The 14788-nt window shown below is 45.0% G+C and overlaps 1 protein-coding gene across 1 annotated transcript in view; it reads left to right on the forward strand.

The window, feature by feature from the left end:
* USP18 (ubiquitin specific peptidase 18) overlaps window positions 1-14788 on the forward strand; it is a 31631-nt gene that overhangs the window by 2078 nt on the left and 14765 nt on the right. Inside the window, exon 2 of the mRNA XM_004710462.2 lies at window positions 13279-13503. Coding sequence (XP_004710519.1) covers window positions 13341-13503 — 163 coding nt within the window. The 5' untranslated portion in view covers window positions 13279-13340. The remainder of the gene's footprint in view (window positions 1-13278; window positions 13504-14788) is intronic.

Consider the following 14788-nt stretch of genomic DNA (forward strand, 5'->3'; position numbering starts at 1 on the left):
AAAAAAAAAAAGGGGATGCTTTCATCGTGTAGCAATTGACAACAATATAAAAAAATTCTTTAACATTAACTGAAGGAACCAAGTGATTCTTTCAAGTAACGGAACATTTTATATGTGGTACCCAAAGTATTTCACGCCAGTCTGCTGCCATGACTTTTCTAGTTAATATTCGATTTCATGTTGCTATTACAGTACATCACTTAAGGACTAGTAATGCCTCCTGAATAAACTTCTATAGTCTCTTAAACAGATCTTTGTATATAGCTTTGATTGTTTGCTCACGACTGTCTTAGTTACCTAAAGGCACTGCAGTGTAAGCATCACAAATAGGTGCCCTTCAAGGAGAGACATTGGCTTTCTCAGCGTTCTGGAGGCTGAGAGTCCACATTCGAGTCTTAGATGATGCTTCTTTGTTGGTAGCTCTGAACCCTCTGTGGGGAGAGGACCCTCATGTGATGCCTGTCTTCCTTCATGTGTCTGTGTCTAATCTGCTCTCATAATTATACTCCCAAAGTGATTAGGTATAGGACCCATGTCTTTGAGTATGACCGCATTGGCAAGTTATACCCCAGTATTATCTCGGTGGCAGGTCTTCTTCATGTGGTGGAAAGAGATGGCCCAGTTTTATTTTTTCTATCTTTTTCCTGTCTTGTGCCTCCCCTCCTTACACCACCCACTCCCCACCACAAGCAAGCGTAGGGGCTGGTTAGGGTCCATCTGATTTGGTCACTGTCCCATTGCTGAAACCATGCCCGTGGACTGTATTCAACCAGGCTCAGGTCACGGGCTGCACGCCTCTGTAGTCAGGGAGTGGGTGTGGGTGGCTGGGGTGAACCCAATCCAATCCTTGTGGTCTGGGAATGGGCACAAGGGGTTTTGGAAAAGAAAGGTGAGTCTGCTACCATAAAGAGTGGGGCTGGGTTGGCAGAAATGAGGGATGCCCCAAAGATCATTTTAAGGTTCTGGAACATGTTACCAAATTGGCTTCTCTGTGGCTGTGCCAGGAGCATGTCTGCGATATCAGAGAGTGTGTGCAGTAGGCAAAGCTGGCAACTTGCATATGCTTTCCTGCCCATGACTCCCTCTACTGCAAATCAAACAAGAGGAAGCCCTGACATCTTTAGGAAGACCGACGGCGAAGACCAGCTCTGTGGAAATACTTGAAGGCAATTGTTCTACATGTGGGATTTACATGGAAACCCGTGTGGGATTTACATGGAAACCCGTGTGGTCACCGCCTTTCAGCCGGTGCTTCCTTGGACTGGTCTCGAGCAAGGCTTCTCAGATTGAATGTGCAAATGCATCAACTAGGAATCTTGTCAAAATCTAGATTCTAACTCATCCACCTGCAGGGCCCAGTATTCTGCATGCTTTCCTAGCTTGGCTTTACCCAGAATATTGGGCCCCAGGGCAGACCTGCTGAAGTAGATGGTGCATCCCTGCCTTAGGGATACTGCTGCTGCTGCTGCTCAGGGACCTGCCTTGCAGTAGCAAGATGGTGGATCACTGGTTCCCAGTCCTTGACTGAAACAAAAGGCTCTGAACCTCACAGTTCAAGATAATAATGGAACTTTCCCCCCTCTTTATTATGATTATTATTTTTATTAATCATTTTATTGGGGGCTCTTACAAATCTTATAACAATCCATCATTGAATTGTATGAAGCACTCTTGTACATAAGTTGCCATCAACATTCCAAAACATTTTCTTTCTGCTTGAGTCCTTGGTATCCGCTCTTCTTTTTTCCCCTCCCTCCCCCAATAATGGGACTTTTAATATCCAGTAATTGAGGCAGCACCTTGAAAATTATTAGGGGCTTCTGGAAGGTTTTTTTTTTTGCATGTATATATTTTTAATTTACTTGTTTACAGAAAGAATCTATTAAGTACAGGTTGCAGGGAGGAAATACTTAGTGCTATTTACATTTCATTTAAAAACTCTGCTCTAAACAATTTAATTCTGATCAGTACGAACAATATTGTCATAGGTCAATTGCATATAAAGCAAGCCTCTCCATTGAAGCATTGCCAGTGAGTAAAATAACCTGATTACGTTTCAGCAAAGATGGCCCTGGACAAGTTTTGGAAGTTTTTACATGAGCTTATGGATTTATACATAGGAGCCCTGGTGGCATCCTGGGTAAGTGCTCAGATGCTAACTGACAGGTCAGCAGTTCGAACCCCCTGTGCAGCTTCACAGAAGAAAGTCCTGGTCATCTCCCCCGATAAAGATCATGGCCTTGTAATTCTGTGGGGAAATCCCGCCCTGTCACGTGGGGCCACTGAGTCTGAATGAGCTCCACACACCAGCATGCCTTATATGCATGAGCACACCTCCCTATATTTTGACGCTAAAGGGCTGAGGGTGAAAATCAATATCTAGTCACAGTTGAGGCCATCTACCTCTGACCATTACTGAAATGTACATGCGTGTCAGCATCTTCCTGGAGTCCATGCTGTGCAGGAGGCTCTTCACAACCAGTTATCTGAGGAGAAATAGATGGGCTCCCAAGCAAAAGGCTACTTCAGTTTGCTTATTCCTTTAAGAGGTTCTAGTGAATAAACTGCAGGTTCTGAGTTGTGCAAGTTCTAGTATGAAGGTGTGTGTGCGTGTGTTACTGTTGAAATAGCTTCGTAAGCACACGATGCCTGCCATCTCATATTTAAACCACGTGTGCAAACACCAACAAGGCGCACTGGGGGTTGCACTGCATGCTTTCGATTGTTGAAAGGAGGTGAACCTGACCTATGATTTTTTGCCATTGACCACGGGCTTCTGGTACATTTTGTCCTGCTCGTACTTTCCTGAACATACACCTGAAGGATATGAACAAAACAAGGCACGTGGGACAGGCTCCTTAGGTGCTGGGCCCACAATAAATAAAACTATGGGGCCCCCTTTATGAAAATTAAGCATTTCAAATTGGCAGCCCACAAGAGCTGGAGTGCTCTTGAGTCTTGGCCCCTGGGCTGCTGCCTAGGTTCTACACTCAATGGAGTTTCACCTGAGTGTTTGTGATTCCTAAGACATTCATAGCCTTCACATCTTTCTTTCACTGTTGATGACCATTGTATGTCATTAACGTCTCTTTTAATTGTAAAAATACAGAGAAGACACTTGCCACTTCAACATTTTTCATGTGCACGATCCAATAAAACCAATGGCATCAACCGTGTAGTGTAATCATCGCCAGTACATGTTGTCAGATTTTCCATCACCATTAACAAAAACTCAATCCTCCTTAAATGATCATTCCCACCTTTCCTTGTTCCTGCACCCCTGGTAGCCATTATTATACTCTAATCACTAAACAATTGCCTACCCTAGGTGTTCCCAGTACGGATATGTGACATTGACCTTTTACAATGGGGTTTCCAGTCCATAAGTCTTCCTTCCATCAGATCCATCAGATCCTTCCTTCCATCAGATCCTTTCCAAGCAGAGAAGCTGGACGGATTCATCGATAACCGATCACGCCATTCACCTGAAGGATTCGCTTTTGTTTCTGCCTCTTCATGGCAGATGTACCTGGTGCGGAAGCAGCGCATCTAAAACGACTCTGTGTGCACAGCAGAATCTGTTGTTATTTCAAGGTGCTGTCAAGGTCGTTCTGACCCACAGTGACCCTGTGGGGCCACAGAACCAAATGCCACCTGGTCCTGTACCACTGTCACAGTTGTTCTCATTGTGGGCCTGTGGTTGTCGCTACGGTGTCATTCCATCTTGTTGAGGGACTCCCCCCCCCGCCCCACCCCGCCCTTTCACTTTCCCAAGCATGATGTGCTTCTCCAGGGATTGATCTCTCCTGATAACTTGTCCAAAGTACGTGAGGTGACGTCTTGCCCTCCTTGGCTCCAAGGACCATTCTGATTGTACTTCTTCCAAGACAGACCTGTTTGTTCTTCTCGTGGCCATAGTACTTTCAATATTCTTTGCCAACACCGCTGTTCAAATGCATCGTTTTTTCTGTGGGTTTCCTTATTCAATGTCCAACTTTCACATGCATATAAGGTGAGTGAAAATATCATGGCTTAATGGTAGATCTACCTTCGTCGTCAAAGTAACATCCTTGCTTTCCAACCTTTTTAAGAGGTCTTGTGCAGTAAGTTTACCCAATGCAAGGCACTGTTTGATCTCTCGACTGCTGTGTCCGTGAGCATTGACTGTGGACCCAAGCAAGATACAATCCCCGATAACTTCAGACTTCTCTCCATTTATTATAATGTTACCTATTGGTGTAGTTGGGAGGACTTTTGTTTTTCTTTACATTGAGTTGTACTCCATACTGAAGGCTGCAATCCTTGATCTTCATCAGCAAGTGCTTCAAGTCCTCCCTCACTTTCGACAAGTAAGATTGTGTCATCTGTGTATCAGTTTGTTAATAAACCTTTCTCCAATCATGATTCCACATTCTTCTTCAAATAACCATGGTTTTCTGATGATTTGCTCAGCATGCAGATTATGTAAGTGTGGGGAGAGGATATAATGCTGATGAACACCTTTCCTGATTTTAAACCATATTTCTCACACACTGCCTTTTGATCCGTGTACAGGTTCCTCATGAGCTCAGTGAAGTGTTCTGGAATTCCCATTCTTCTTAGGACTATCCATAGTTTGTTATGATCCACACAGTCGAATGACTTTGCAGAGTAAATGAAACACAAGCTAACACCTTTCTAGTATTTTTTGCTTTCAGCCAGGATCCATCTGATATCAGCAGTGATACCTCTGCCTCTACATCTTCTTCCAAATCCAGCCTGAACCTCTGGCAGCTCCCTGTCAATGTACTGCCACACCATTCTTGAATGACCTTCGGCAACATTTTGCTTGCATGTGATATCAATGATTTTGTTCCCCAATTTGAGCATTCTTTTGGGTCACCTGTCTTTGGTATGGGTACAAATATGGATCTCTTCAAGTCAGTTGGCCAAGGAGCTCTCTTCCCACTTTCCTGGCATAGATAGGTGAGTGCTTCCAGTATTTCATCAGCTTCTTGAAACATTTCAGTTGGTATTCCATCTGAGCTTTGTTATTTGGCTAATGCTTTCAGTGGAGTTGGGACTCCATCCTCCAGAACCCTTAGTTCTTGATCAGATTCTACCTCTTGAAATTGTTGACTAGTTCGTTGGGGTACAGTGACGGTATTCCTTTCCTTTCCTTTTGCAGTATTTTGCCCATAGAATCCTTCAAGGTTGCAACTCAAGGCTTGAGTTTTTCACGAGTTCTTTCAGTTTAAGATACGCTGAGGGTGCTGTTCTTTTGGTCTTCTAGCTCTGGGTCTTTGCAGATTTCATTATATTTTACTTCATTTTCTTGAGCTGCCCTTTGAAATGCTCTGTCCAGCGTTTTGACTTCACATTTCTTCCATTTACCTTAGCTATCCTAGGAATGAGAGCAAGTGTCAGAGTCTCTTCTGACATCCACTGATATTTGGTAGTTTTGCTCCTCGTGATCATTTGATTTGGTAACGTTGACATTCTTCAGGGGTTTCAGATGATATATTTTATTGCTTGCCATTTAATGTGTGTTCATTTTAATTTTCTTGGCACACTACTCCTCATTCATCTTCACAAGATGTAAAGGGTTTCCAAATAGGGATTTTTCTTGAAAGACTCACAGAAGATTGTCTGAAATGAAAGAAATTAAAACATAAATACAGTTCTTACACATTGTTTAATTGTACAAATTCTCACGTACCAAATAATTTTACAAAAAATAGAACCGATACTATTTTAACAGTGCCATTCTTCCCTGAATTAGTATTTACATTTAATTCATGTTGCTAGTCCGAAATGGTGATGACACTTCATATACAATAACACTTGCCAGACCAGGACTCTGTGTAAGGGGCATCTGCCAGAGAAGAGAAAACCTGAACCCTTCCCATCCTTTTAATGGGAACTGCGTGAGATCCGGGGAACCGAGGCCGTTCGGGCTATGAGTTCCAGCTCACGGTCATTAATTTATTCTCCCTTTCATGTCTGTGGTAATTTTTCATTTCTTTCCATCTGGAGAGTTTTCAAAAACATCATTTTATTAGGGGCTCATACAACTCTTCTCACAGTCCATACATACATCAATTGTGTCAAGCACATTTGTACATTCGCTGCCCTCATCATTCTCAAAACATTTGCTCTCCACGTAAGCCTTTGGCATCTGCTCCTCATTTCCCGCCCCTCTCTCCCCGCTCACCCCTCCTTCCCTCACCCTTGATAATTTATAAATTATTATTATTTTGTCATATCTTACACTGTCTCCCTTCAGCCAATTTTCTGTTGTCCTTCCCCCAGGGAGGAGGTTATATGTAGGTCTTTGTAATCAGTTCCCCCTTTCCACCCCATCCTCCCTCCACCCTCCTGGTATCGCCACTCGCACCACTGGTCCTGAAGGGATCATTTGTCCTGGATTCCCTGTGTTTCCAGTTCCTATCTGTACCAGTGTGCACATCTGGAGAGTTTTTAAGTAGTGATTTTGTACATAATAAGAATGTCCTTTGCAGTCATTACTATAGTCATCATTTTATGTCTGCACTTCAATGGAATGTCTGCGATACTGTCCAGGTAGCATGTTTGAAACTGGTATTTGGATGTTGCTGGTTCATCCAAATAACTTCCCTCAGGATTATATGGGCAACCCAAATCTATCCCTTGGTCATGCACAGGCCCATGGATTTTGAAATTACTTTGAAGTGGGCAGTTGGTCATTTGCCCTTCTGTAGATCAAAGTCAAAGCTGAAGCCAAGGAGCAGATATAGGCTGACTATTGTTGTGGAAGCCACACTTTTGGACTTTCCTTGACTACCCACTAGGGGATAGTGCCTACACACACCACCACTTGAGCCAAGAGCCCAGGGACTTGGTTTGGCTTCTGCTTATTTTCTCCACTTGATGGCATTACAGCCCAGCTTTGTGATTATGTTTCTGCCTTTAAAGACTCCCGATAACAGGCCACTGAAACTGAGTTTGGGGGAGAAATCTGGGCCCCAAAGTGATTAGTAATTTAGTTGTCATCCATTCTACTAAGTCTGCTTTAACTGTGAAGAGAAAAATTCCTTGAAGGCTATGCTAGACTATACCCCGTTTTTCTCAGACCCTCAGCTTTGATCCTACCTTGCTAATAATAAATTAGCTATAACACAAGCAACCATGAATCCCTTATCAAATGGAACATCATGAGCAATGATATATGCTCTCTGCTTATCTCATTCCCCTCCCCTCCCCCCTCACAGGTAATTGCCTAAATGTGATTTTCATAATCTATTTTAAAGTTTTATCACATACACAGGCTCGCATATGAATGCTTAAGCAACATGATATGTCATTTTTCTTGAGCTGAAGTTTATTCTGCAAAGCACCATAGGACAGATATGTTGTTTTTTGGGATTGCTCTTTGGGCGCAACGTTCTGTTGAGTCTCCATGTGTGATATGTGATTATCATTCACCCACAGTCACTGATAACTATTATTCCACTGGGCAAATACAGTTTACTTCCCCATTCTTCTGTCGATTAGATTGAGCACTTAGACTGTTGTTTTGTTTTACTGTTTCAGACAGTACTGCTGTGAATATCTTGTCTATCTCTCCTGGGACATATGTGTAAGAATTTCCTCTTGGAAATTTTGGGTTGAAATTAAGCAAACATTTAAGTTTATGAGATGATGCCAAATTGTTTTCCTAAGCAATTGTACCATTTATACCCTTCCTTGGTTTTTGGGTGTCTTTGATGGGATTCCAAGTCTTAGTGGCCTTACATGGCAGAACTAAACTGTTCCATAAACTTTTCAAGGCTGTGATTCTTTATGTGAGCAGACTGCCTCAGAACCACTGACCGTTCAGTTGCAAGTATAGGCTCCGTATTCTTCCCTCATGTAACCTTCCCATTTACTGTACCTCTGCTCCTGGGTCAGGAGCCCTGGTGGTGTAGTGGTTACGCAAGAGTTGGGCAGCAGTTCAAAACCACTGGCCTCTGTTTTGTCTTCATTGGCTCTGTTTTGTCTCTCTCTATAAGATAGGCATGAGAAGAAAGCCCAGGGAGAAAGCAAGGGGACTGACAGTTCCAGTGGGGTGGGGGTGGGGCTCTTGGGGGAGGAGGAGCGGGGGAAGAGAGTGGTGAGCAAACACAAAGTCACAGACAGGGGAACAACGAGGGATCTAAAATTGATGGCGAGGGGGGAGCAGGATTCCTGGTCCGTGGAGCAGCTGTAATCTAGCTGGAGGAATCATTGAGAGGCAAAGGAGGGGTGAACATGCTAGTGGGACAGGAGGAAGATAAAAGGAAACAGAGGAAAGGACTAGGAAGCAAAACTGTTTATAGAGGTATAAACATAGAGGCGTACATATGTAAATATATTAATGCATAACAATAGGGGTATTGACCAATGTACATATATTTATATGGCAATACATTGAGGCAGTGAGTGGACTCCGGACTACTATTGAAGTATTCCCTTAACACAAGAACACTTTGTTCTAATGTGGCATTGGGCAATGCCCATCACCCCTAACACGATCGCTGAAGACAAACTGGGTGCTTAAGCAAATGTGGTGAAGAAAGCAGATGGTGCCTGGCTATTAAAAGATATAACTAGTGGGGTCTTAAAAGCTTGAAGCCAAACAAGCAGCCATCTAGCAGGCAAGCAACAAAGCCCACATGGGCGAAGCACACCTGTATGTGTGATCATGAGGTATCAATGGGTACAGTCATAAGAATTCCAAAAATAATAACCTCATTGAGGTGATGGAGAGGGGTCAAGCTAGAGACTCAGAGTCCATCCATGGAAGATTGGTCATCCACGTGTAGAGGGGCTGGATGGAGGAGAAAATGTATCCGGGGGCAGGTTAGCATTGACAAAATACACACACACTCCTCTAGTTGTTTAACTTCCTCCCATTATTATGATCTCAGTTCAATCTCGCAATTCCCGCTAGACCATTGTACAGACAGAGGCACAGACGAGAGCTTTCAATATACAGAATTAAGGAAAGACAGCCCTCCTCAGAAACAGTATTGGGAGCAATGATTCCAGGAGGATAGGGGAAGGGAGGGAAGAATACCAGGATAGCAGGTGAAGGGACAGAATGGGTGGTGTAAGATATGTAGAAATAATAATAACAATACATAATATATAAGAGTTTGCGGGGGTGGCAGGGTGGGGGAGGGAGCAGAAAAAAGAAGAGCTGATATTAAAGGTCTCAAGAAGAAAGATGATGTTTAGAAATTGTTGATGCCCATATTGTACATGTCCGCTTGAGATAATGGAAGTGTTATAATATATATAAGAGCACCCAATACAATGATTTATTTAAAAACAAAACAAAAACCAGAAAAGAAACCACTGGCCTCTCCATGGGAGAAAGATGAGACTTGGTTTTCTCTCAGGGTTGCCCTGAGTCAGAAGTGCCTCCACGGCAGTGGGCTCCTGAGAGTAGAGCCTGTGGCTCAAGCAGAGTTCGGGTGCTGCTGTGTGGGGAGTGTACAGTGTTTTCTCTGCCGGCTTGATTTGCATTTTCTTGATAACTAGTGACTGGTTTTATTGCCTAAACTGATGACATTTTAGAAAAACAAAATTCTGGAACTTATATATTTTCTTTCAGTTTTGGGTTAGACTCATTTATGCAAATCTCCTTACACTTTGCATGCATTTCCCTGCACTCCCCTTCCCAACCACTGAGCTTTCACAAGTCTCCTGCTTCCCTTCAAGAGTCCCCCCTTTTCAAAACAAACGCCTCTCCTGAAAAACCAAACAAAACCAAACTCACCTCTCCCTTGAGTTCCACCCTGGTGAATATCAATCAATTCATTTCACTTGATCACTGAGTTCTGATGGCCTCTCATACTCGCCCCCTCAGAGTACAAACTGGTGCAAAGCACTTAGGGTTGTGTGTGAAATGTTGGTAGCTTGTGTCCACTGGAGGCACCTAGGAAGACAGGTCTGGCAGCCTCCTTCCCCAAACTCAGTTATCGGACACTGTGGAGTACAAGTCTGCTTTCACACACAGGGGGTCACCACGAGTTGTAATCAACTTGATGACAGCTGTTTTGTTTTTTTTTTAAAGTCAACCACTTTAAATGTTGCACACTTTCACCTGGCACTTCTAAGAGAAGGCTTCAAAACATTGGTAGAAAAATAGGAAAAGCCAATGAACTTTTGGAAGCTCCTTCTTATGTCTGAGGATCTCTCCTGAGGGCAGTGATAAAGCCCAAGCTGAAGCAAACCTTTCTTCAGCCGGAACAGCTGGTGGCTCCAGCAAGCCAATCTTTCAACAGCAGGACCACCAGGACGCCCTGGTGCAGTTAGAGGGCGTGAAGCAATCGTGAGACTTTCTTGGAACGAAAAGCCAACGGGATTCTGAAGCCCGGAAGTTCAAAAAAGTCTTGGGAAAAGTCCATCATCTATGAATTCCACTTTTCCACGAACTTTTAAAAGTTTCCTCACGTGTACACACACTAACTCGCATGCGTGCACACACACTCACGCACACACACTCTTAGGTGCCATCAACTTGGTTCTGACTCACAGCGATCATAAGTGTATCACAATCAAACATGGCCAAGTTCTGCATCATCCTCACAGGCTTATATTTGAGCCCCTGGTTGCAGCCACTGTGTGGTAGGCAGGGTTCTCTAGAGAAACAAAACCAGGACACTAATGATTATATATATCTATATATTTATATAGATAGATAACATAAGAAATAAACAGTTAATTAATCTATAAAGCAGTACAAATGGCTCAGTGCAACTCACTTCTGTGAGACGGCTAGTACAGTGGCAGTCCTTCAAGTCTTGGGGGCCATGGGGGTAGTCCTCTGTGGAGCAATTCAGGCTGTCCGGCCACAGGCAGCAAACAGCAAGCAGGTCACCAACAGTCAGCCAGATGACAGGGTCCGACGGTCCCCAGCTCAAGAGATGTACCTTCCAGCAGCGTGGCGAAGCAGGTCTTGAAGGAACCTCAAGTTACAGTGACCCAGTCCACGGGTTAGGTGTCCCACAGGTAGTGTAGCTTGCAAATGGAGGCACAGAACAAGCAAGGCAGCTGCACACTGGTGTGATGATCAAAGAGCGAGAGACAAGAAAGGCGAGGCTCATCGAGCCATTTATCTCTCCGCCCTTCAATTAATCCCCCATGTGTTCACTGGTCATGTTGGCACAAGAAACCTATCACACACACTGTGTCAGTCTTTCTCATTGAGGATCTTCCTGTGACTGCCCATCCACTTTCCCAAGAATGATGTCCGTCTCCAGGGACTGGTGTCTCCTAATAATCTGTCCAAGTCCATGAAATGGAAGTCTCGCCGTCCTCGCTTCTAGGGAGCATTCTGGCTACTTGTTCCAAGACAGATTTGTCCATGGTACTTTCACTGCTCGCCACCAGCACCATCATTCAAACACGTCGATTCTTCGCTGGTCTCCTTGGTCAATGGCCAACTTTCACATGCATATGAAGCGATGAAAAGTACCATGGCTTGGGACAGGAACATTTGAGTCCTAAAAATGTCCTCCCCGTTCCTAACACTTTAAAGATTTACCCAGTGCAGCACATCATTTGATTTCTTGATCACTGCCTTCATGAGCACTGGTTGTGGATCCAGGCTACGGCGAAATCCTTGCCAAGTTCAATCGTTATTTGTCCTGTCCCCTGTTGGTCTGGTTGTGAGGACTTTGGTCGTCTTTACATTGAGTTGTAACCTGCCGCCCTTGATCTTCCTCACCTGGAGCCCCAGGCCCTTCTTGTCTGTCCATTGGTCACACTGTCGGGGCTTGTGTGTGGCTGCGATACTGGAAGCTATGCCACTGGTATTTCAAATACCAGCAGGTCACCCAAAGTGAACAGGTCTTAACAGAGCTTCCAGACGAAGGATGGACCACACAGAAGGACTAGGCTGTCCACTTCTGAGGAATTGGCCACTGAGAACTTTAAGATTAGCAGCAGAACACATATGTACAAACCCCCAAACCGAAAGTACCACCTGCAGGGTCTCTGAGTTGATTCCACAGCGGTGTACTTATTATTTTGTGTATATAAATGTGTGTGTGCACAAGGAGACTTCAAAAATTCATGGAAAAATTGAATGAGAAGATAATGGAATTTTTCTTTGAGCTTTTTGAAACTCCCTCCTATAAAGTCTCTATGTTAGAATTGATTTAGAATGGTAGGTTTGTTTTGGGTTTTTTTTGGAGGTATGTGGTGTTACCTCCAAAAGTGAATTCTTACTCTGGACCAAGTGGGTCTGATCCATAACCACTCTGAGCTGAAGACAAATAACTGAGTTTATGAAAGGGTCAGACCCTGGGAGACACAGTAACCCCAGTTGTACCAGAGTGCTTTATGGCTTTATGGATTACAAGGCTTATAAAGTTTTTATATTTCCCCCCGCCCCCCTCCTGCCCCTCTTTAAATGTTAGTTGGAGATAACAAGCAGTTGCCAGAGTAATAAGGAAATGGGACAGGGGAAAACATATAATTGCTCAAAATGTCACCTCCTTCCCCCATATCAAGGGGCTTCTGCCTACTGCTTGCACCTCAAAAGGCTCAGGAGACCAGGGTTTATAGTATTGAAAACTCCTCTTAGCACTTCTAAGTTCTGGTCTCAGCCTTTACAGAAGCGGACAGGCCTGTTAGCTTGGACCAAGCTGACTCATTTTCTAATGGTTAATGGCCTGTGCCCATCACAGTGGCACTGCCAGGTAAGTGTTTGGCTGCTGCCCACAAGGCATAGACCCATCAGCCTCTCCGAGGCTGTAAAGATTTCCAGCCTGGGAAGCCCTCTGTGTAGGGCCACTGTGAGTCAGAATAGGCTTGACGGCGGTGGGATTTGGCGTGGGTTTTGGAGGTCAGTAGGGATGTCCCAGGAAGTCAAGGGTGTGGCGGGAGAGTAGTGTGGAGGACGCCTGTAAGAAGCTTTAGAGCCCAGAGTGACCACTCTGATGGACTGTTGGGCACAGAGGGGGCTGCAAGGAGACACCCTGGTTTTTGACACCCCTTGGTGACTGTCACATTATTTGTCAGGGCAGAGCATCTGGGAGGAAGAGTCCAGGGTCGGGATGTGGCAGTCCATGCTGAGCTTGTGATTGGAGAAATAAAATCAAAGGGAAGACTGTGGGACGAAGGGTAGGGCTGACCGCTCTCGTGGCCATTTCCAGGCCGGAGGCTTTTAAAGTCAATCTCCTCAAACGATCACCTCACCCTAGTGCTGGGCTCTCTGGACTCAGAAGTGACCACATGAACCCGGTTCCCCTCTTCTCTGATCCTTGCCTCCCTGTGGTCTGTTTCCAGGTGGTGCAGTACTGCAGACGGGCCTGGCAGCCGGAGCCTGGAGGAATTTGGATTGATCACTAATGGGCAAAGTGTTTGCCTTTCTGAGACCAACCTGCCAGTCAATCCTGGCTGCATCTCAGTCATCCCCAGGAGAACTTGTTGAGAAGAAGGAAGAGGACAGTGACATGAGGATGAGGAGGGAGCCGCTAAGAGTCCGCCCCCGTGCCTGGGACAGCCCTCATGGTAATGCCTTCCTCTCCTGTTTCTCTGGTTTGTTGGCTTTGCTCACCTGCAGTATAGCTTTCTGGTTAAACCTCACCAAACTCGCCGCATCAAGTCAATTCTGACTCATAGCGCCCCTAGAGGACAGAGAAGAATCGCCCCTGTGGTTTTCCGAGACTATAACTCTTTACAGGAGTAGAAAGCCTCATCTTTCTCCCAGGGAGAAGCTGATGGTTTTGAACTGCTGAACTTGTGGTTTGCAGCACGAGTAGCCCACATGCAACCAGGACTCCTCTTTGTGGATAATGGCTCTTCATCTTTTGTGCCTCCATTTCTGAATCTGTCAAACAGGGATGATGATCATAGCACTTAGCACTTGGGGTTCTGGAGAAGATTGAAAGAAAGAATAGCAGCGCCTCACACGAGTGTCTGTCTTTACTGACACACCTGAGAACTAGTCTGTTGTAAGCAGGGTGCACCTGCTGACGCTGAAACAGAAACCTGTGTCTACCTGCTCTCCTAGGAGTCTCCCCTTTTCCTTCTCCTTCTCCTAGGTGCCTCAGATGAGTGGAAGACCCTCCCTCTTAAATCGCCCATCTTGTGGGCGCTCCTGGCTCCAAGTCTAGTTAGGGAGGAGGCGGCTGGTTGATAACCTCACTGCTGTCGAGTTGATTCGGACGCACAGTAGCCCTGCAGGACCCTTGTGAGTTCCTCCTGGCTTCCAGACTCAAGGCGGTGCATTTAGTGTCCTGGACCCTACCCTAAGCTTTCTTCAGCGGTCCTCCCCTATGTGAAGATGTTTCAGTGCTCAGCTGCTAACCAAAAGGTTGGCGGTTCGAGTTCACCCAGAGGTGGAAGGCTTGATGATGTACTTCTTTCCCCAGCCATCAAACACCCAGGGGAGCACAGGTCTGTACTGACACACGATGGAATTGGCTTGCAGGCAGCTGGCTAAGTGGTGGGCGTGGGCTGGGGTACACTAGTCGTAGACTAGCCTGGGGAGTTGATCTCACCCCTCAGCCCCCATGATGCCCCTTTCGACTTGCTTCTCTCTCCTGGGAACAATCTGAATAGGGTGAATTCAGAGTGCTCCCATTTATACTTTCTGTAAGAATAATATGTTTTCTTTTTTAAAAATGTACTTTCTTCTGACCTCTTTTTTCCTAATAGGAAAAAAGACCTTGAACTGTTATTTAGCTTTTCAAAGGTTCCGGCCTTATCTCTCTGCTCTAATTTGTTAATAAGTTCCTTGAGGGAAATCTTTGTCCTCTGACTGTAGTCTATAATAGAATTTCCCTCCTTTAGT

Source organism: Echinops telfairi, unplaced genomic scaffold (assembly GCF_000313985.2).
Source record: "Echinops telfairi isolate 266 unplaced genomic scaffold, ASM31398v2 ScPeMD7_6273;HRSCAF=7185, whole genome shotgun sequence".
Taxonomy (NCBI): Eukaryota; Metazoa; Chordata; class Mammalia; order Afrosoricida; family Tenrecidae; genus Echinops; species Echinops telfairi.